Genomic DNA, 24174 nt, shown 5'->3' on the forward strand with positions numbered 1-24174 from the left:
TTTATTTTTAGATTCTTTATCCAGTTATGGAATCAAAGTTCTTCACTCTTTTATCAACCTTACAATTACTTTATTTCATTTTCCTTGTGTGTAAGCTTTCTCTGGTAAGGGTCATATATCTGGATTAAGTTACTGGTGTGAGACTCTTTCTTTCCCCTCAGTTCTGTCTGTGGTAACTGGGTATTTGCATTTCAGTCGCCCCCTCAACCTACAGACAGCACTTCATGCCTGACTAATTTCTTGTGACTTGCAAAACTCTTCTGAGACATGTAAATGTAGATCATTTTTTCCTAAGCTTTAGCAATTTCAATGTGAGGACCTAACTTAAAATTCAAGCCTAGATCCTTTGCATGGATATACTCTTGTTTTCAAGCAGTTAACAAAAAAAAAAAAGGGGGAACAAAAAAAAAAAAGCAGAAGTCCACAGCCAAACATTGCAACATAGGTTGGACACACATCCAGGGGTGAGAACAAGACAATTCTTTTCTACAGACTGTCTCTAGGGTCTGGTCCTGTTTTTCAATTGGCAAAAAGTGGTTACAAAACATTTTACGCAGACAGCAAAATCTCACCACTGTTAAGGGCAAGGTTGGCTTGGGCCTTTTGAAGGTGCAGGGCCTCTGTGGGTTCCTGCTGCTGCTGCAAACACAGATGTTTGAAGCAGTCAAAATTGTACACATTTAAATGAATGATGGTTTCTGCCTATGAGTAAGACTTTGATCCAGTGTAGTAGAGGGATCAGACTGTTAAAAAAGAAAAGACCCATATGCAGCTGCTCTCTAGTCATTGTTGGAACCTTGGATCTTTTTCTGATATATTAAACTTGGATATTTTTCTGATATATGTATTCTGTTATATTAAAGGGAGAAAGCATTTGGTTATCAAAACTTAACTTTGAGTGCAGGTTATTAAATGAGAGTTATACCATCCAACGCAGTCAGATTTTGCCACTTTAACAGTCAATGATGAGCAGATCAAATTTACTCGCCATCACCATCATGTACACAAATGAATACTGGAAGAGCCACAATGTTGTGTTCCAAGGGTGGAAATCCAATGGCTTCAAGTCCAGCAGTACAAAATAGCCAGCAGGTCACAGAGAAGTCTACTGCTTCTCTGCCTACAGCAATGAATCCTATTTAATCATCTTTATTTTACATCTTAGAGAAATTTATACCAGCTGACACAACCTGAATTTTAGGAAGGAAAAAAAACATCTTATGAAGTGACATCCAGAATTTCATGTTCAAAGAGTTTTAGATCCTTTGGCGAAGATAATCTAATAGCTCTTTTTTTCATACTAGAGTCTGATTTTCCTTTTTCTTTTGAGAAGAAGCTTACATTTTCTATTCACAAAGATTTCTCAACCTTTAATAAATATATATGTTATACATAGAAGACAGTTGGTTTTGAAAAGGTAAGCTGACAGGGGAAATAATGCAGATGAAAGTTTTATATGTTATGGATTCTGAGATGGCATTATTTATTTTTCACCTAAGTGAAAATTTGAACAGGATTTTACTACCTCTGTATCTCTCTGTGTAGTTGCTTTGTCAAAGTGTTCCAAGAGCAATAACTGGCATTGCCTAAAACCTGAGGAATGTTCTCACAAATTTCCCTCTTTCCCAGGAATCAGAAGAACTGGAAAGAGTGGAGACAGATATACAGTTAGTGTCCATAAAAAATGTGGCAAATACATTCCAAAGACAAAGCAGACTTAAAAGTGATAGCTGTAATTTTGAAACATCTGAAAACTGAGAACAAGAGAACCAGGTAACAATTATTAAATGTTCTGATTCCCAAAGTTCTAACTGTATTATAAATGTATTGCAAAAAATTGCATTTTTATGCAGAACACTGAATGCTTTGTGCTTTTCCGACTCAGGAAAAGGACACCAAATTTCTTTCCAGTTCTTGCCCCATCCCTTTCCCCCTGCCCCCACCCCGATGGCATATTTGTTATTATTATTTTTTGCATGCAATCTCTGCACATGCAGGAGAGTTTTTCAACAAAGGAAAGGCTCACATTTGAAGTGGTGTCATGGAAAAAGTTCCACATCATCAGGTCCTTGACACATAACACCAATGTGTCAGCATGTCTTTATAAGGATCTGGAACAGTCAGTCTTGGCAACAGAGCTAACCAGCAAACTCTTTGACCCCAAATTCCTCTATTTTGATAATGCTATCATGCATTTGACACAGGTCACTATTACCCTCTTACATACAGGAAACTTTCATAAGAGAAACTGAGTAACTCTTATTTAAGAGAAATCTAGTCTGAAGTGATAAGCTGGAATCTGAATAAACCATGCTAATTCCAGATAATTCTATTTGCCAAAATTCTAACAAAACATCCATGTTCAGCTCTTTCTCCAAGCCTGGCAGAGACCTCTCCAGATCCTCAGAGAATGCAAGAGTTCAAAAGTTCACTTGTTATTTGCACTTCAACACATTTGGTTAAAATAATGTTTCCAATCTTTCTTAACACCAGAAGTGGTATATATTACAATTCTAAGATCAGAGAAAGTAGAGCAGTTCAGGGAAAAAATTCAACACAAACATTTAAAATGTATTTATGGCATTTAACAACCAGTGTATCAATATATATGGAGCAACTATTCTCCAGTGTACTTGGCAATTTATATGTGAAGCTTATGAAGTAGATCTGTGTATATTCAAGCCTGCTTATTTTTCTAGAAAATACTAATACTTAAGAAATATTAACATCAAAAATGACTCGGGCCTGCATAGCCTAGAAGACATGTTCCCACGCTGTGATTTGGTGGGTGGTTGAGTAACTGGAAATTAGATGGCTCTGGGAGCCACAAAATACCTCAAAGGATGATACAAAACCTAAAAAATTCAGAGTGCTTTCTTTCCCACAAGAAAAATATTTTATCACCAAACCATTTTTTTAAAGTTAATTCTGGTTTTGTGACCTTTCACCAACCCAGGGAAATTACCTGATCACAATGGTGAGGAAAAGTGACCCATTATATCTTCTGGAACAGGGTATTTGGCATAAGTTTCAAGTCCACTGCAAAGATGTTTTGTAATGTGTGTTCACTAGAATCCTGAATCCATGCCTACCTGTCAGTGTAGAAACAGAAACAGGCTTTAGGAGTTGCACTGGTGAGACCATCCTTAATCTGCCATAAATCGCTCCCTCTAAGGTTGATAGATGTGTCCATCTGTCCTGCTAGACTGGTCAACTCTCCTGCTACTCCTTGCACGCTTACCTGGTATTCTATTTTTGGCAGCTTCAGCAGTTTCCATCTTTCTGCTCATCTTCCCTGTGCCATCAGCATCCAATTGCAGGGAATTCTTATCACACAGCTGAGTCTCCTAGGGACTCTCAAGTCATGTGCCAGGAGCCTCCATAGCTGCTTCATGTCTAATCCCAAACTGCTTCAGTCTTGGAAGCACCCAACAACAGGGGCCTAACAAACTCTCAAGCCTCCTTTTGGTAGATGTGAAACTTCAGACCCAAATTTCAAAGCCAAATATGTCTGATTCCTTGTGCTCTTATTGCTTCCTTCCCTAGCCCACACTCCTCCATTCAGATTTTTCTGGGGACTCTTGCTTATCTTTGAATCTTGTTTATCTTGGCACAGGAGGGTGCTAAAGATTAGTAGGGTAGAGAGACTCTACCAGCATCACAAGCTTATTCCAGGAACAGTTAAGAAGGAGAAGAAGACCCTTTTGACTTTGAGCAGCATGAGACAAGTACAGCACTCTGCCAGCACTGTGGCTGGCCTCCCAGTGTTTGTTTCCAGAAAAAGGAGGACAAGAATGGTCAGATCTTGTACAGTTCCGATGCTCTGACGTGGACTCCTAGAAGGGCTCAGTTCTGGAGGAAGATATAATCGCCAGCCAGAGACCAAGAGACCAACTGGATAAATCAGTCTTGGTCTGACCACCCACTTTCAGAGGGACTTTTTCCTTTCAAACTCTGCATGACAACAAACTGCCTTTGGCATCCAAGGGCTCTCCACTTGGAATGCACTTACAAACTTCAAAATGGTGGTTAAATGCCAGTGAAGGATGTGATTAATTGCAAGCTTGCACATGTCTGTGTAACACCACACTGCAACAGCACCACGCCACAACTCACTAACTGATCTTAGCAGTCCCCATTTTCATCATGCTCCTGCAGCAGTTTGACTCCACCAGCTGTGTCGTATGTCTCAGGTCAGTTCAGGTATGACTGATGCAAGATGAAGTTGTTACACTGAAGGCAGCTCTCTCTAAAATTACCTGCAAGAGCAGCAGCCAAAATTACCTGCAACAGCAGCAGGCTCAATTTCAGCATGGTGAGGCCTCTCACTTGTGACCCAGCCCTCAGTGTGCTTCCACTTCAGCAGTTCTGCTTTGACTTCCCATCACTGCTGGGTTAGCTCTGGCATGCATTACCAAATTTACTCGTGACTGCATCTGCCAGAAGTCCTTAGTATGAAGAAGACTTCCAACCATCCCTTCTCACTTTTCCCAGGACGGTCTCTGTCCTAGAATTGCCCCAGGACTCTGTTTCTTTTCTGAAGAAAAGAAACTCTTGAGCAACTTGTAGAATGGCCTCCTCCATTGTTTCAGAATTCTTTTCACTGCATTCCTCAGGCTGTCATGAATCTTCCTCTTGCTAAACCAGCTCTTCCAGTTTGTAGAGCAGAGCTTGACCTTTGATCTGCATCTTCTGAATCAGTTTAGGTTAATATACCACCACACAGGAGCATGCACATGCTAAGAGACCCTTAATTACAAAGACAGGCTCCTGGAAGTAAGACAGGGCAGGAACATGACAGTCCACCTTTCCCTTTTCTTGTAAGGCAGCCTTTAGCTAATTTTATGACATTGCCATTTCATTTCTCTACTATATTTTGTTTATAAGAACAGCTAAAAGCAGGAGCTGTATTTAATATGAAACATTTGTTTTCACTAGCTGTTTGCTGGGGAAAGTTAACTTTTAAGTTTTTGGGATAATTCCCATTTTCCATTAAACAAAGTAGCAGCAACTTTTAATTCAATAGCTCCGTTTTTTATTCAGTAACTTTTTAATCTACCAATTTATTTTGTGTGTGTGAAAAATGATGAATCAGAGGTTGCTGCAGTTAGTTGGTTCATCATTCTTTGAAACTTTTAAGTACACTAAGGGAAAATAATTTTTCTGTTCTTGAAATCAGCCTTCACTGCAATATTTGCTGCATGATATGGTTTAATTGATTTACCAAAGTTGCAGGATGAGGGATAAAGAGGGAGTGAATAATAAGAAACAACAGCCCACTAAATGTCTTTCCAGTAACTAGAAAGTAACATTCATTTTCTAAAAAGGGTGAATACTATATGATTTAGGCAAAGATTCTTGGGCTGTGTTATTAGATGAAAAAATCTTTCATAATTTGTTCCTAGGTAAGACAGTGAAACGCATAGTTTTGCTGTTGTACATAATATTTTCAATTTTTTGAAGGAAGGTCTTAGCAGCCCTATTTCTCTTGCAAAGTTCACCTGTGCTTGATGATATGCATACAAATAGGGCCTAAATAATGTAGTCATAAAGAGCAAGACTACTGTAAAATAATAACCCCAAAGTAGTGAGTGGGGATTTCTTTAGAGCCCTCATAAATACTAAGTCCTATAAAAGCTAGTGAGAGTTGTAAGAATCCATTAACATATATTATAAAATTTGTGGAATTTATGTATTTACTTAAATTGAAAGTACTGTATTTTTTTGCCTCTAATAACTGAAAATTTTCCTTAGTTTTATATATAGGCTGGATTAAAATAAAATTGCAATTAGTTTACATGTGTACCTTTTCTAAGTCAGTTTTCATTGCTAAAGCTAGGGCTTCTCTGCTCTTAGAACCATTTCACAGCAGAGAAGACATGCCACAGAGGCAGAGATAGAGGATAGGAGCAGCTAAAGCACACCCAGGCAACACAGTAGCTCTCTTGGAATTTTTCCACAGTCACGGTGGGTGTGGAAGAGCTCGTCTATGGAAATATAGACTAAAGGAACTATATGTACACATGTACATATATAACTTGGCATGTGTATGCACATCCACAAGTCCATACTTTTTATGAACCTGAAATGATGCCTGTTCCTGTGGGAAGATGATCTGGTGTGGCAGGAATGTCAAAATCCCTGAATACACCCTGTCGAGTCACAGGCAGAAAGGGAGGCAAACAGCTGCTTTTTACTGATACTGGTACTGCTACCATCAGTAAGACATGTTCTACTTCCTAGATAATAAGCAAACTGACTTTTAAAAAAGAAAACATTGAAAGTGATTTGGGCATCTCTTATGGTGTATTGCATTCTGGCAGGTGAAAAGGAACTTACTGCAGGTATGGTCTGTGATGGTTGCCTATCTTTTCTCTGTGATCATGAAATGCAACTTTAATAGCTTTTGTTTCCTAAGTATTTAAAAAAAACAAACTCCTAAACAGAACAATTTGGGAGGAGAATTTATTGGGAGAAAATGTCGGTGTATGGAAGCAGATAATGTTTTAATGATAGCTCCTTAATAATGCTTTATTAAATATCCACAAAATAACACCACAACTGCAGCAATGTACTATAATAAAAGTCTTTAGAACAGCTGATATCTTTGCTGTTAAAAAGCAAGCAACTTACCTTTCTTTTCCCATTGTGACCAACTGAAGAATGAACCATTCACCAATGGTGACTGCAAATCTCTTTAAAGGCTTAGCTGAAATGGAGTTCAGGATAGCAATATAATGCTAACTTAATCAAATATGCACCTACTCTGGATTGCTTCAGCAGAAAACTTCCAGTAATTACACTGCTACAGTCTCACAATGTCTCAATGGACATTTGGAATGTGTGTTTTTCACCCAGGCTACTGCTGTAGCAGTAACATAGCAACACCCTGCAGTGGTTCCCTGCCCCCCTTTTGCTCCCTGGGCATCATCCCTTCCTCCTTCCCTCTCACTGCTCTTTCCCTGAACTGCAGCTCTGGCTGACAAGGGGACTCTGGCCCTGGAGGAGGGAGAGCAAGTCCCATGGCTAGAGAAGTACTGGTGATACTGGGATTGTAGAGATGTAGAGTCAGGGCCATGATACTGATGGTGGGGCTGTAACACCACAAGCGTGGTTTGGCAGAAAGGACTTGTCATCCAACCTACCTCCCTGGGCTACAAGGGGTGTCCATCCCCACTCACCTGACAAGCAGTCTCTGCATCCTTGGGTGCTAGTCAAAAAGCAGGCCCAGACCAAAACCACAACCACTTCCTCCCAGTTTCCTGCATGGATTTCCACCAGCCCCACATCAAATCAGTGAGGACAACACACACGGCCCAGCATGGCTGAGGTCCCTGCTCTGCTCTGTTGCAGAATAAAGAGTGGGTAGAGGAAAAAAATTGACACTTACCTTCAGAGCTCCAATTTGTTGTCATGACCAAATCAGCTGCCCTCAATAGCTTTGCAAAGCAGTGACTTGCACTGTAGTAACTTGCCATCACTCTGCTGGAAAATCCTGAAAGTTCCCTGCTGAAATTTCCTGAAATCTCTGATAGCTATTGCACAATGCTGGAAACCATCCTTAATTTTCTGTTTGCCTCTTCCACCAGGGAGATCCATCGCATGATGCTAGTAGTGCCTACACTGACTACCAAAGGCAAGAGATGAATTCCAACAGGAATACATATTTCTGCAGGAATATGTATTTAATCCAATTCTGGATTAAATTTCTGCAGGAATACATATTTAATCCAATAAGATTCAAGGTTATCCAGAGGCCAGAGACTGAGGCTAGGCAGATGTCAGAATTAAAATAAATGCATTTAAAAGAAGCACAATCAGGTAACTTGTGGTAGGACAAATTATTACATGGCAAACCCTTCATGATGGCTACCTGATTCAAGTCTTGATGTCTAAATTTAGAGAGAAAAAACAGAAAAAAGGGCTGAGGTAGGGCTAGGTCAGTTTCTTGCTGGTGTTACATGTTATACTTGAATATATTTATTTGCTTTAAGAGTAGGATAATTTGATGTTTAACCTGTCTTTAAAGCATAAAGCTCTGGAAAACCTTCAACTAAAAATTACACTGCTTTATTTCTCCTTAATTTGGAGAAATTCCATTTTATTAGAAGTGTCACAGAGATGTGCACCAATGATCATTCTAAAACTTCTAGCAGGTGACGACCATGTCTTTTTAAGTAAAAGTCCTTTTTCAGAAACAGAGTATGTATATAAAATGCATGTTGCTGAGAGTACAGGTCAGTAGATTTGGTGTCAACATTCACTCTGAGGCAGAAATTCTTTGAGACAGATGTGAACCCACATGTCCACACCCCTGAACACTGTCTCCTATGTTATTCACAGGGCCTCAACTAATTACTGTACTGTTCAAGGTTAGCTTCCTACTCCCACCCTATCTTTTTCTTTCAATCAAGTCTGTTTCCAGCTGCTTGCTCTGACTCTGGCTGCAGTTCTGTCTTTAATCATGCTTGATCCTTTTCTGCCCTGTTCATCACTAAAATCTTTGCAATGCAGATCATTAAAGCGACCTTTGACTATCTTCCTCAAGACAGCTTGGGATGCTTTTTAAATTAAAATCTCATTTCATGACACAATCTATTCAACACAAGCAATTGTATTGTCAGTGCTTTGTACTGAAGCGGTTTTATTGCAAAGATCTTTTATTTTCATAAATAAAAAAGAATATATTTAAAACCTTTTTTTTCCACACACGAACATAAAAACTCTGAAAGCTTTTAGAAATGAAAATTAACTATACAAAACTTGGGCTATCAATGTTAAATACTTACACTTTTGTTCCTACTAACTGAAATACATTTGTATCTTCTATCAGTATAAAAATCGTCAGAGTAATGGTAATACCGCCTAAGTATTTTCTTTAACTGAATGTATTCACATTTTCCATACACAGCTTTTCCCAGCAAGTCTCATCAGTCTATGCCTTTCTTTTCCGTGGAGTTCCATTAAGTTCTGAAGGGGCCACTTGCAGCTCTTGCTGTTGCTGCTGCTTTGCAGAAGAGGAAATCCATTCTTCTGAGCTAAACAAAACATAGCACAGTGGCTTATAAACAAAGCTTTTCTTTTTTATAGATATATATATATCTATATATAATATTTATATAACATAGAGCTCCCACAAGTATAAACAGTATAACCCCCATATTTGTACACAGCTTTTTATTACTGTATTTATTTCTTTAAAATGAAGAATAGCAACAGGCTAATATCACTTTAACTACATAACCACTTTAGTTCTATATGTAGATAAAAATTAAAACAGTAACAAGTATAAAAAATAAGGAGACATAGCAATATAGTGAACACTTGTTCTGAGATTCACAGAACAGTACTGGGTAAGATTTAAATAATTTCAGAAAAAATTACCATAGTTCAGCAAAGACAATGATGTAGTCATGAGGAGAGACATGAGAAATAGCAGACAGTTTCATGTTACTTTACTTTAAAGATACAGATATATGGATTTCCCAAATTTGTGCGTGTGTGTTTGTGTGTGTTCAAACACTCATCAGCACAGAGGGAATGAGAACAGATGCATGGGTAAAACACTTTACCACCAGTTCACCTCAGAGAGTTACTTGGAAAAAATGGTGTAAGAATGATTCTATTACATAAGAATAATTATTCCTGTGTTCATCTATCCAGTATTTGACAGCAGACCTTAAAAGAGTTTACAGACCGAGCCCTCTCAAATAGTTTTGGGTGTAACAGTGTGGGATATACCAGAAAATATGGGGAATGTGATGCACAAAGATAATAATCAGTTTATAAAGAGAAACAGAATTAGAATTAATAAGGAAATCTCTATATTAGATTTAACTTTTAAATGAGGCAGAAACTTGTAGAAGAAATTAAAAATTATCTCAAAAATCAGATTTATGCAAACTCTATTAATTGTTGCTTATTAGATACAAATATGAATTTAAAAATAGGCAGAATAAACTAGTTTTGGTTTTGAATTCAGATTATGGGAAAATAATGACTAGACTCAGAAAATACTTACCTGTACAATTTTTTCACTGTGTCTCTTCTCATTCTTTTGGGAGGAATGGGGGTGTCAGATATATCTAATATTATAGGCTGAAGTAACGATTCAGCACCTTTATCTGATAAAGCAGGAGTCATACCTATGAAAAAGTTGCAAGTAAGAACCAATAACAGAAAAATTAATCCTGCTGGTTATAAATGGGTGCTATAACAATAGAGTTAAACCTTTGAAATAAGACTTTAGAAATGTCATGAATTTTATGGTTACCTTATATCTAAAATAGAGTTCAAAGATGACAGTTAAAATGATTTATTTATAACGGTTGCAGAGTAAATGTTGATTTTTAAAATATTATTTGATATTGACATAAAAAAAATTTGTTACTCAGATAGACAATCCTTGCAGACTTCAGGGTGTTTCTTTTTATAGCACAATGTTTTGATTGTGTTTCCTTAGCAAAAGCAATTCAGCTCTTTACTCCAGTCATTTCAAAAACCATGCCAATGTTCTGTAGCACGGGGCCAGCCACAGTAATCTCTTATTAGTGAGATCACAGTTTCATGTTCACAAGATACAGACTGACCACATTCTTATTATCTGAACACAATACAGGGCAGTACTGCTTTAGGCAATATCCACAGCATCATACTACCACATACAGTTTTTCTATTCTTTCCTTAAAATGTGACATCTCTAAGCTACTAATTAATGTTAACAATTTTCATTCATAGTTTGAACTTCTTACTTTGTAAGAGCAAAATACATCTGGTTGCAGTTAACTGTTCTCTTCCTATAGCACATCAAAATTATAGAACAATAACCTACCCAATTTTTGTTTTACTAGCTTGAGGCTTTTCTCTTGTTCAGCAAGTTCCTGTTTTCTCTTTTGCATTTCTGGAGTGTTCAGTGACTGCAAATGTAAATCCAGGTCCTTATTCACATTATCAAATTTAATCACTGCTGCACGGTATTGCTGAAGAAGATCTAATTGAGAAATAAAACAATAAGCCACAGAACAATAAGTAAATGACCATTTTGATTTAGAATGCTACCAATACAAACTAGGCAATGTATAAATCCACAAGAAAATATACCTTTCATAACACTACTTAAAAAACCACCCAAACTTATAGTGGCTGTTCTTAAAATGACTGTAAAAAGAAAACCATATCCAATATTTTGACTCCTCTTTTCTTTTTGAGTCCACATCTTAGATGACAGTGAAGTACCTGCAAGCTCTGAAAATGATGTGGGAAACTGGTATCACTGTACACTTCTTTTTGTCTGTGTGCTCCAAGTGAAATTCTCTACCTCTGATGACATTAAGTGCTTGTAGCATGTTGTGTTTTCAGTGCTACAAAGCAGAAGCTTGTATTATTGACTTGAATTGTATTCCACCTTGTGGACCAAGTGAACATTTACTGAGTTTCACTCTGTCCCACTATGGAAATCTAATCAAGTAGACTCAGATAAACAAAAGTGTATTTTGTTGACAATCCTTTTTCCTCTTTAAACATATGAGATAAAAAAATTTTTCCATGTCCAGGCATTGAATAAATATGTCAAGTAATAAAGGAAGGGTTCAAGCATATTAGCCTGGACTCATTCATTTTACTTTCAGGTGAGTATGAGGTATCTTGCACAAAGCTTAACTGAACACTAAATGACCTTAAGTTTGCTATGGGGTGAAAGCTCTCATACAGAGACTGACAAAAGTCTGCAGACTCTTAGTACAACTTATTTTACAAGTACCTTGCCTAATCTGTTATTACACTGGCAACTTTTATCCTACAAACATTCAAAAAGAGCATGTCAGAACTAATGCTAAGTGTAAAATTAAGTTCAAAACAAGCCCTGTGTAATGAGATGCTGTCCTTTAAATGGAATTTTACTATGATTTTCCTTTAAATGTCTAGTATCTATCTAAGTGAAATTAAACCATGCCCTTTCCTTCTACCATGATTGCGCCAGTACTAAACTATAAAAAAATTCAATTTCATTTGTATTAGGTAATAATTGAGCTCAACAATTGAAAACATGCTGACAGACAAAGTGTGCTAAACCCAGTGTATTTTAGTCTGTGATTGACGTGCTTACTGTGTTTTCCCTAGGAATAATGTATTTTTACTAAAATGCTGAGAAAAGATCTTTTTAGTCCTGATTTCCCCCCCTATTCAATTGGTCAGTGCTAAGTAGTTTTTCATATATATGGCTACTTTAATAGGTATGTGTGTTCTCTCCCCACACCCCTCCATTGCACTGTCATGGATAAACTTCATGTCCTTTCTTTTTAAAGTTAAGTATTTAAGAACAATCTTGTTTGTAAGTAAGACTTTTCAATGTTTTACTCATCAGTCAGGTCAGTTGTTACATGTCAGAAACTGCATATTCTAACTTAACTTCTAACCTTTATTCTGAAATGAAGAATCCAAACACATAAAGAAATGGAAGTGATCCCATAGGAAACAGTGTAACTTATGAGATATTTTCTCTTGAGAATATGAATTTTTCTACCTCTGTTTCATAGAGCTCACTTGCACAGAAGAAATTCTAAATTGATTATAGTATTTCCAGAGTAGAAAGACCTAAAACTTGTTTCTCAGTTATGCCAGAATTCAATCAGCTCAAGCTTCTCATGCTGGCTATTTGAATGATTATTACTGCTTATACTCCTTTAATAAGACTAAGAATAAAGGGGATTGTCTCATTATTATTATTTTTTATTTCAGGAAATATAATAGCTATAAGCTTTTAAGAAAAGGCAAATTTATAATCAGAACACTGTACAGCTCCTACTCCTTAAAACAACTGTATGCGAAATTGAAGATTTCCTCTCTGTATTACATCAGAGAATAAAAAAACATAGGACAAGCAATAGAATTTTGTAAGTTTTGTATGTTTGTGATTTCATTAACCCACCTATCTGTGCAGAGATAGTAGAGTAAAGTTTTGGCATTGGTGCTCCAAATACCATTCCTCTGAGTTTGTCCATTGGAGGAGCTTTATTCTGCAGGCCTCCAAATTTTCCATTGCTGCGAATCCTGTCTCCTTCCCTAGTCAGCAAGGTAGGGCAGTGTGTAATTTTTACAACCTGCACAGGTATAAAAATCGAGAATAAATTAGTAACTCCACAGAAAATCTAAGTATTCATCAATGCTGTTGTGAACCTTTGTATTTTTCAACTGCAATGCAACTTTGTTCCCTAATGAAAAACATATTTTATGAAATTATGACTTTGCTTTCAAGCAATAGAATGCATAGATTAAAATTAAGCAGTATTGTCAATAATTATGATGACCGGTTTTTTTGGGTTTGTGTTCTCACATTTTACCAGAACTCTCAAGGCAGAATACAGATCTATAACTGGGAAAAGCTGATTATCAACATGTATTAGGAAGCAGTGGCAATAAGTACAGTTCTACATTTTTATGCTCAATCGTTATTTTGATTCTAGCAAAGTCGTAAGCTGAAAGTAAAAGTGCTCAGTATCAGCACCTCCTCAGAGACTCTTGTCTGCTAAAACATATACCATTAAACCTAAATAAAATGGGTCTCAAAGACATCTAGGAAGTTTCACATCAAGTTTTTATTCAAGTGGACCTGAAATTTCACCATATGCCTTAGACTCCTGTGTTTTATGAGACAGAGTGACTAGGAAAGTACAAAAAAACCTGTGCTTAACACTAACACATCAGAACTGAAGATGCTTATCTTTGGAAACATGGTCCCATGTGCCATAGAAACATTCACATAATGGAATTTGTAGAATGGAGGTAATTTTGTCAGTGCCAGTAACAGAGATTTCATTCACTATTAAGTGCTTTGAGACCCACAGACAGTAAGTACACTTACAGCTAACACAGCAGTAAACTAGGAAATTACTCTAAGTTTTTCATGCATTAAATATGTAGCTCTGCAATATATCTGTATCATAAACTTAAAAAAAAATTGATACAAACCTCTTTTCTGTAGTGGTTGGCAGCATCCAAGTTATCTATAATGATAGTATCACCCAAGAGCATACCAAACACTGAAAAATATAAATTTTTGAACTATGAAATTTCTCTGGAACAAAATAACTTGAGTTTTGAAAAGTCAATTCTGAGGCATCATTATAACATCTTCTAAGATAAGTGCAAGGGAAACAGCATGTAAGTAATTTTTGTTTCAAAAAAATTCTCTTGAGGTTGAGATAGATATGCAATCTTCTGCTTTCATCAGTGAATTCATAAGGGAAAAAAATAGTACATTTAAGTGCCTTTTGGCATAATTGAGTGTATTTTTCAATAAAATACTCTCTTGATACTTTACATTGATCAAGATACACATAATAAGTTTCATGGAATTATATAAACACTATCTTTTTAAAAATCTTCCTGGAATGTTGAATTTTGCTCTCAGTTTCTTAATATTTTTCTTCATATTCAACGCTTTATCAAAGAAAAAAACATTCACATGCAATGATCCAAGGGAGCTTAAGACTCTTCTGCTAATAAAAGTCTGTTCCATACAAAATCTAACAATGTAGTCATGCACGGGATATATCATGCAATGTGGTTTTTCAATTCCCCAATGGGCATGAAGAAGAATTTATAGTTAAAAGTCTGTCAATATCTAACTTTCTGAAAATGCACAGGATTAAAAATTGGTCTTTATTAAGAGTAGAGAGGAATACTTCAATAGTGGGAAGTCATTAAATAAAATGCAAAATTTACTGAAGTAACTACAGATGCCAACTCTCCATATAAAGGAGCAGATCTACTTCATTAAAAAAAGTGTAGGTAAGGTAGGGATTGCTACATTGTTAGAAAGAGCAAGAGGACAATAGTTTGCTAAACTAAAATCTATGTAAAAATTGAAAGATTTCTCACAACTATTAAGCTGTTTAAGCATAACATACACAGTCATGTACAGTTCAGTCTGCATGTACTTAAATCTATGCATTTCACATTTCTGAGAAGAACCAAACTAGAAACAAAGCCTAACAAAAGGAGTAACTTCTGCAATATGAGATAATAAAATTAATCTTGTGATAGTTCCTGCTCTAAATAGTTTGAGAATAAGATAATGCTGCAGGAATTTAAAAAAGAAAAAACCTGCCATACATCTAAGTAGACAAAATGAAACTAAGAAAACAAGCAGAAGAAAGTGGTCATGGTTGAAATTTTCACTTTTATTTAAAAATAATTAATGCTAATGTCCTCCTATTTTTACTAACAGAACTCAGGAGGAATGTACTCTGGTATTTGCAAACGTATCAGTGAAGATTATTGAAGGGATTATCATTTGTCATGTTTCTGTATTTCATTCTTTAAAAGAAATAAGTTATTAATTCTTTCTTTCTTATCATTTACCTGTTTGACAGTGTTCTATGTTATCTGGAAATGTTAACAGATCTCTGGCAAATACAGGATTTCCAATAGGTCTGAAGAAGGTTCTTCCATTTCTCAAGTGAGGTAAAGGCCTGGTTAAAGAAAGAGGACAGCGAAGGAGAAGAAAAGAAGAAAGCAATTTGTCTTTATTCTAGTCAGGAATCTCCAACTGAATTGAATGCATCTTAACACTTCCACATTAGATAAATGACTCCACCATTATCTGAAATGCCAGTTATATTAAAGGTGTGTTAGTGAAATATTGATTTGTTATGAGACATTATTTCCAACAAATTCATATGACTAATTTATGGACAAGTTTTAATGCACTGTATTATGAAAACTGAGAATTTGAACATTATAAATGCATTTATACATCAGATCTTTTCTAAAAGGCATTCTTATTATATTAGCAGACACCTTCATAAGCAAATGATTTTCAGGAGCAGAATTACTATACTTTATTATTCAGGCAGCTGATATAGTAAAATGAATTTCTATTACTACAGATGATTTTAGGAATGTATTTTGAAACTGGATTTTTGAAAGTTATAATCTGATTAAAAGCACTATAATTATTTAAAATAAATTCCTGCTCTAGAAAACATGTAGACATGAAGAAAAAGAAGATTATCTTATTTAATAGAAACACCTGAACATCACACAGTCGTTAAAGACGACAAAGCTGAGATTTCAGCTAATGCTTCAAGAGACATTACTGTTGCTATAATAATAAGCCCAGAAATTTTATACTTCAAATCTTTAACTGAAGTTTAACAATCAACTTAGACAAGAAAAAAGAGTTGAAGAAGTATGTAATACAAACGCAGAACTTTCATTGTTTTTTCCCTACCTGTTCCAATCTGGAAGTGTCTTCTTGTAAATGGAATCAAGAGGTAACACTTGTTGTCGACCTTGAGTTTCATCGAAGATAGAACGAGCAGCTTCCGTGGTCAGTGTGACTACACAGTCCATGTCACTTGCCAGGTGCCAAGAGATGACTTTTGCTGCTTCATTATCCTCAATTTGAGCTAAATGTGCAATCTGTACCACAGAAGTTACAACAGTCAAAACAGAAACCAAGACTATGTCCCCTTTTCATAGTAATCACAATAATCCTGCAACTTCAGACAGACATTTAATTCCCTTGTTGATGGCTCTGTTACGGGAGCTGGTCATCGGGTAATTTTTCATCACCATCACTACCACTCTGTGGAACCAACAAAACTTATTAGAAGGCTCCCTGCAAGAAAACTCACCTTGCCTAGAATATCCTGGTTGCCTTTTGGATAGTTTGGGAGGGTGCAAGTTCTCCTTGGCTGCTTCATTACTCCTTCTTGTTCCAACATCTTTTTTTTCAGAAGAGAATCCACATACTGAAGCTGAGAATGAAAATTTAAAATCAGCAAGCATGTACCATTGGGCTGAGCAGCAGAAGTAGTTATCTGTCATCAGCTAACTTTCTAACCTGAAAGTAATAACCTGAAACAGACTTCTAACGTACAAGGGACCACAATCTCAGAGAAGAGCAAAGGGAAAAATCACTGCAATTGTGACCAAACTTTCTAATTACTTTTTTTTCCCTTTTTTTAATTTTTAAGGACTTCAAGGAGCATTTCACAAAGAACTATCAGTGCTTGATTAGAAACAAAAGTGAGGAAAGTTTAAAACAGCAGGAAGAGACAATCATGAATGCACAGAAAGAAACCATTTCAGAGGGTGACTATGTCCAGGCTTGAAAAATTTAGCCAGCAGGGGGAACTTCAGTACTGTGACTGCAATTTAATTCTACTGATTTGTGATTAATGACTATAATTTGGTCTTATTTGATCTAAAGATAATTGTTTACATAGGTGTTTTCTTCCCCCAAATGTCAGTAGTTTGAAAACTTTTTAAAAGTTTCTTAAAACATAATTGTATCTTTAAGGGAAATTAGTAATGAGGTACATTGCCCTGAAAATTTCCAAACTTATTTTTACATGAACTTTGGCAGTTACATATGTAATTCTCTGATTCTCTAAAAAAAAGTGCTTTCCTTTGGCTTACTTATGCCAGAATACATCCAATATATATTGACCAACATCCAAAAACCTACTCTAACATCTAGCAGTACCAGTAACACTCGTAACCTTAGCAGAAACATGACCAGCAGAAACACAAGACCAGGATCTAAAAGACAAGGGTTTTGTTAGTTCTTTAACAGTATTTTAAGTTTGACATTGATTCACGAATTTTTCTACAGTTTAAATTTTCACTGTTTTGGTAACAGGTATGATTCAGCAATATTATTGATATCAATTTTAGATATATTAATGGAGTTTAGTAAGAATCACGTCATACTGTGTTTGTCTGTGGTATTTCAATTTGGTGCTTTTTCAGTTCATTCTTCAGGAGAGCTTCTCGTGTTTCAGCTTCTTTAACCTGACCTGAAACAAAATCAAAAGAGAGTGAGGAAGTGATAGGAAGCAATGGAACACTTAGAGAATTTCTTATAACTTTTCAGAATTATGCCAGCTGCAACTGACCCTATCTACTTCTTAATTTCAGCACAGAATATAAGAATTTTTCCACAAAGATCTTGTGATTTTGTCCAGGTTCTAAACAATTTCAGCAGATGTCACACCTTCAGCTTCAAGAAGCAAAGGGGCCCAGACCTTATATCAATCTGAGAACATTAGCTGGTTTTAGTTTTCATCCTCAATTATCATTGTAAATGGTTCTCCAATGGGTGAATTGGCAAGACAGGAGAGAAGAGTGGTGGCTGGCACTACCTTCTTTTGTCTGTTATATGGGACACCACTTTCTGGACACTACTTCCTCAGCTCTCATGTCTGAACTAATTCCAAAAACAAATGAGTAAACAGGTGAGTTGCTTTCTACCCTCTATTGACAACAAGTTTGTATTTGAAAATGTTACTTAAGAGAACAGCATTACACTTTATGCTAACTTGCTCTCTACAGATGTACGCGTATGAAACAAAGATTTTATGCCTTTCACAGCAATTCAGGATTTTCTATTCATAATGGAAATATGTAGTATTAAAATTACAACAAACAGCAGCATCTTCTATGCCAATCCACTTTATTTACTTTTGGTGATTATTTAAAATAAAAATTCAAAATGCAACTATTAAAACAAACCTTGCAATCAATAGGCAGGATGATTCAAACAAAAAAAAAGGCAAAGAAAACATTTCCCTCATTCATAAAGAATTACATTTGCTGAAGAACATAAACAATGACACAACACTTCTGAATAATGTACACAGGGTCAAATGTGAGGTGGAAAAGTAACATTTTGAAAACATAAGACTACCATTTTTAAAGAGGATTATCTACAGTTCACTCTCCTCAAACTGTTTTTAGGCAACTGTTAAATTTCCAGATGTATGAGCATGCAAAGATGGGAGTGAAAGGCAGTCACGGATAAAAAGAACACCAACTTCAATGTTCCTTTTCTACTTTAGATAATCCTGACATAAGACATTCTACGTCAAAGACCTTTATAGGTAGGAACATCCTAATGCTAAATAGATAGATGCTAAATAATTAGATGCTTCCCTGCAAGATATACACCCTGTCTGCTAGCCTCTAATTACTATCTCTCATGATTTCAATATTGATTTTTCTCCCCTTCTCTCTATTCTGAAAATCATTATGGGACAGAAGTTTAATTTACAGAAAAATTATCTACATATTTGATTGAACTTACATTTCATTTCAGCTACAAGCTGATTTGTAGTATCAAACATCTTTCTGTAAAGATCTATGGACTTAGATAATTGGTCTTTCTCCCTGGTCAGTGTTGCCATCAGCTGCTGCTTCTTGGAATCTACAGAAATACACATAAACACTTTTAAAAGAAAACACAGCAACATGCTTAATTGGTTTAAGCATTAGCAAAAATCTATTAAGCTATTACATGGTTCTGAAAACGTATTATGGATCTAAAAATAGCTGATTCTAAGAAAAAGCAAGTATTTTAGAGCACTTGAAACATACCATTGTAAAACATAAATGAGAGACAATATGGTTCCAAAGGTTTTTTCAAAACTGGCAGATGTGGCTCAAAGACAAGAATATATTCAGTGCTATCTCTTCCAGGACTGTCTTCAGCCAGCACTAAATTCTGTGAAAATAAACAAACATAAGTTTATGCCCATGTTTGAGGTTACACACAAACCAAACATTCTTCAGATGTAAATCTCATAAGTTACATAAGTGTAAATGTGAATCTTGTGAGTTATATAACACATGATATCTATACAGTTGACAGCCTTTTATAACAATTAAACAAAAGTAAAACACAAAGATATAGCTATTTCATTATTTAGGAATTAAGATTGTCATTTTACCTGTTGAAAAAGTCTCAGTATTTTTGCTATGTATTTTATTTCAGAGACACACGCTTAGAAATAATATCCTCTGCACTGTCTCATAAGCAAGATATCCTCAGGTGTACTTCATTCAGTATGTGAAATGCAAACAGATCATTAAAAAGAAAGACCCAAAGCATAAACATGGAGAAGGAAGAACAAACTATTCCCAGTGCTTAGATAAAGTTACTGCTGTTACCATGGAAGCAGACAGCAAATCCCAAATCAATGAACAATATACATCCAAACACTTTCATAAACATTTAACTTCTTATCAATTCCTTATGGAAAAGACATACTAAATCCTTTGCCTTTCTTTATAAATGTGAGAAATATTATAAAATCATAAAGGTAAACAGAAATAAAATTAGTAAAGGTACTATCTAAATGCGCTGCTACTTTGGGAAAGGTATCATGTGTAAAACAAATAATTCTTATAATAAAACTCATACTGTTTCCACCTTTAACATGTAGAAATTGCCACTCAACTGGCCAAATCAAGAGAGAAGTGGTTGCAGCCTAAAAGAAGAGATAGATATATAACCTTCAAAGATAGTCTTCATAGCTTTCAAAAATATTGTAGCTACATATTTTATCAGGAGAAGTCCGTAGTGGAAATATTTTTTCCTTAGAAAATATATGCCAACAAAAATCTAAACATTTTTCTTCATTAAACAAGTTCCAGAACTTGTGACTAAGGGTAAACATGTCAGATTATCACTTTCATTATTTGTGCTAAGTACACATATCTGTCTTTACAAACAAGATGGAACAATTTCAAAATACTTGAAGAACACAAGTATGTCCCTTCCACTCCCTATGACAAGTCATATGAAAAGGACAGTGCATCACAACCAACAAATCCTTTCCACATAAGACTCGCACAGTTTCCACATGGGTTTTGTGAGTAGTCTGAAGTCAGTGAACTGAAATCTGCCTGAAGAGGGGAAAAGATACTGGGTTCACTGAAATGCAATTCGTCCCCATGGATGACTGGGGAACACAAGTTACTGTCAAAAGCAGCAGGACCTCTTTAGATCATCGTAATAAAAAGGAAGAAGCATGCAAAACCCCCCACCTCCCACCAAACCAGGAATACCTAAGTAGAAAAAAACCACCCCATCTGCTTACAAAAAAAGAAAAAAAAGAGGGGAGAGGTAAAGGGCAAAATAAGCCAAATAAACCACCAACCCCCTAAACACCATGAAACTCATCACACTCTCCCCTCCATTACATTGGCTAGTTTGTCACTGATGGGGAACTGGAGAATTTAGGTCACAATGATGCAACAGGAGGTTACTACATGGAGATAAACCAAGAAACTTATTTCTGCATTAGCAAGGAGTCTTTGAAATTATCTAGTAATTTTATCTGAACTGTCACAGGTTGTATATGGGGTTATTGTTACCCATATAAAAGTGTTCAATTTACACCTTGTTACCACAGGTGTAAATACAAGAATTGCAGAGTGTTTTGTTAGACCACTGGTTTTAGCTGATCCTTTACCTAAAGCTAAAACCTTTAGGTTTTCTTAACCCCATCTGCCTGGAGGAAAATGTTTCACAAACCAGTTAATTACTCCTGAAACACGGTACGGAAACCAGAGAAATCCAAGGGTGTACCGTAAATCAATCAGTATATTAATTTTATCTGATACCTCTATTCAGTCTCTGCATTTTATTTTACTAGGTTGTTTTCCATACATATTTTGTCACTTTTCTGTATGGATTAGAGTAGACAAGAATCTGGCACATTAATAACATTTGGCCATGTTAACTAGATGTTTCTGTTCCTGACTGTTATTGACAGAGAATAACTTAGGCTGTGTCATTCAGTTTCACATATATAGCTCCACAAAAGCAGTCAATGTACTGAATAAGATATATATTATAAAGAAGTTTCTATGTAGGACCTGTAGTTTTTAGGATTCTAGTGTAGTCTTATGGTAGTGATTTCCAAGATGTATTTGGAGAATTTGTTTGGATTGCTATGCATGTCTGTCTCCACTTGGCCCACACTGATGTTGGTCAGTCATAAAGCTGGTTCCAAAGAGCGAGTTAGAAAAGGTGGTTGAGAAAATGTCCTTAAAAAGTTGGATCCTACTTTGGTACATCTTCTAACTGTTTGAAGACTTCTGTGGAAGTCTTACTTTTAAAATATGTGACAACCAAATGAAATAGGGGTATAATTTTGCTATGCCTTTCTTATATATTTCAAGTTGAAAACAAAAATCAATATACAACTGTTTCACCACAGGAATACTACTGACTGAAGTTCTGTGTAGGCTTGAGACTGTAGACAGAGATTGTGACCATTCCACTCAGAAGAAATTTCACATTCAGCTGGATTTTCTTTGGTGTGTTTTGAAGAGTTCCTGGTTTTGTGCAGGTGCACATTTTACGCTGTGTCTTTGTATCATATTTTATATCAACTGTGAAAGATGGAACTTACAGGTTTTAAAAATTCAATCTGTATTTGTTGTAGGAAAAGTGCCTGCAGTGATGTGACTACAATATGCAGTATTTTCAGAGTATGCATGATGTCAGAGATTCAAACCAAAATAAGGAAAGCATTTCTAACAGCCAGGTGCATTAATGAGTGAAACAAAGCATAAAGAAAAATGGTAGTTTTATCTTCTTCAAATGAGGGTAGGATGCCTTTCTACAAAGTATATATATGCCCACTACTTAGACAAAAGGAGACCCTAGCAAAATTTAATTAGAAATATATGAAGAAGTCAGTCTAAATGATCTTAAGATAAAACAGTCTGAGAGTATTATAAATAAAAATGTAAAATACTAGTAATATTAGTGGTTTAACTGGTTAAGTGTTGTTCACACGTGAAATTCAGATGAAGAAAATATTTTTCCTGGATTCTCCTGAATGTTCTGATCCCTAACAAAGTACTTGTGCAATTCCCTCACTTGGAAAGGATAAACTTTTTAAAGAATGTCCTTCCTTCAGATTTTCTGAAAATCAGCAACCAAACACAGAAGAAAAAATTTATCTACTTATTTCTAAGGCAAACCTACAATATAAACTAAATCTCCACAGAACACAATGAGATGTAAGATAACTTTAAAACTGCAGGAAAATTAGCCTTATTATACAGTGTTCATGGAGCTGTGTATTTCAATCACTTACAATTTCAGCTGATCCATTCTCCAATGGAAACTCTACTGTATTGACTTTCCCCTGAAACTGCGGGATCTCAATATCTTCTTCATTGGGGCTTTTAATTTTTGCTATTACTCTGCCAACTAGATCAAGTCCACTGTGGTTGTTGTATTCATCCTGTGAGTAAAAAAGAAATTAAAGTTAGTTTGGGACTGAACTAAATAATCCATTCCTGCACTGCCCTGGTTTTATATGGCAAGGTGCTAGGAGTCTCTGCAGAGGCAGCCTTTGTGAGGAGAGACTGCACATGGCCAGTGCTCTGAGCATTGAGCCAAAATGGTGTTTCTTTATATTTAAGAATAGGCAGAAATGCACAGGCAGGTGAGAATGGGTAAAAAAAAAAAGGGAAAACAGCAGAGGGTGAGAGAAGGAACAGTAGGAGGAGCAGAAATTCCCCTACAGCTCACAGGGAAACTACACTGGAGCAAGTACTTCCCTGTAGCCAATCAATGGTGGACCATGGTGAAGCAGAGACCGGCATGGAAGCCCACGGAGGACCCCATGCTAAACCAGGCTGATAATTCCTGGACTGCAGCCTGTGGCAAGGGCTTACAGTGGAGCAGTTCATGAAGGACTGTGGCCCACGAAGGGACCTGCACTAGAACAGGGAAACTGAAGAAAAAGCACTGGCAGGATAGAGCTGAGGGGCTGTTACGGGTTGACTGTGGCCCCTATTCTCCATTCCCCTGCACTGCTTGGGGGAGAGTACAGGAATTTGGAACAAAGCTGAGCCTAGGAAGGGTGGGGCAGTAGGTGTTGCTTTAGATTTTTGGTCTTTGTTTCTTATTACACAAATCTTTTTTAACTGGGAATTAAATTAAATTACTTCTCCACAAGCTGAGTCTGCTTTGCTGTTGTGGTAGCTGGTAAGTGATTTCCTTTTCCTTTTCCCTGTGAACACTCAAAATTCAAGAAACCTTATTTTTGGTAATATAAGATTTCTAAGAGAAACTGTACCTGGGAATAAAAATCATGGAGAGAAACATCTGCTGTACATGTGTTTTCCCACTAGAATCTATTCTTGAAACAATTTTTTTGTGTGGCAACAAGACATGGATTTCAATAGAGATACCTGACAGCAAGTACAAAACATTTCAGTTTTGGTCATCCGTATGTAAATCTAAGAAGATGGACCTGTCACATGCTGAAAAATCACTGATTAACATCTTTTTTAATGAAGTGAATCTGCAAAGAAACAGTAGCAATGCCTTATAGCAAAATTCAACACAGTTTCAGCAGTCTT

At 36.1% G+C, this 24174-nt stretch overlaps 1 protein-coding gene across 1 annotated transcript in view; it reads right to left on the reverse strand.

Moving 5' to 3' along the window:
• Window positions 1-8612: 8612 nt before the first annotated feature.
• Window positions 8613-24174, reverse strand: part of SMCHD1 (structural maintenance of chromosomes flexible hinge domain containing 1) — a 68438-nt gene continuing 52876 nt past the window's right edge. The window contains exons 37-48 of the mRNA XM_066546339.1: window positions 22899-23048; window positions 19381-19507; window positions 19091-19210; window positions 17719-17804; window positions 16638-16760; window positions 16232-16422; window positions 15361-15470; window positions 13966-14036; window positions 12926-13097; window positions 10832-10990; window positions 10022-10145; window positions 8613-9038 (exon numbers count right to left, since the gene is read on the reverse strand). Coding sequence (XP_066402436.1) covers window positions 8936-9038; window positions 10022-10145; window positions 10832-10990; window positions 12926-13097; window positions 13966-14036; window positions 15361-15470; window positions 16232-16422; window positions 16638-16760; window positions 17719-17804; window positions 19091-19210; window positions 19381-19507; window positions 22899-23048 — 1536 coding nt within the window. The 3' untranslated portion in view covers window positions 8613-8935. The remainder of the gene's footprint in view (window positions 9039-10021; window positions 10146-10831; window positions 10991-12925; window positions 13098-13965; window positions 14037-15360; window positions 15471-16231; window positions 16423-16637; window positions 16761-17718; window positions 17805-19090; window positions 19211-19380; window positions 19508-22898; window positions 23049-24174) is intronic.

Source organism: Molothrus aeneus, chromosome 1 (assembly GCF_037042795.1).
Source record: "Molothrus aeneus isolate 106 chromosome 1, BPBGC_Maene_1.0, whole genome shotgun sequence".
Classification (NCBI taxonomy): Eukaryota; Metazoa; Chordata; class Aves; order Passeriformes; family Icteridae; genus Molothrus; species Molothrus aeneus.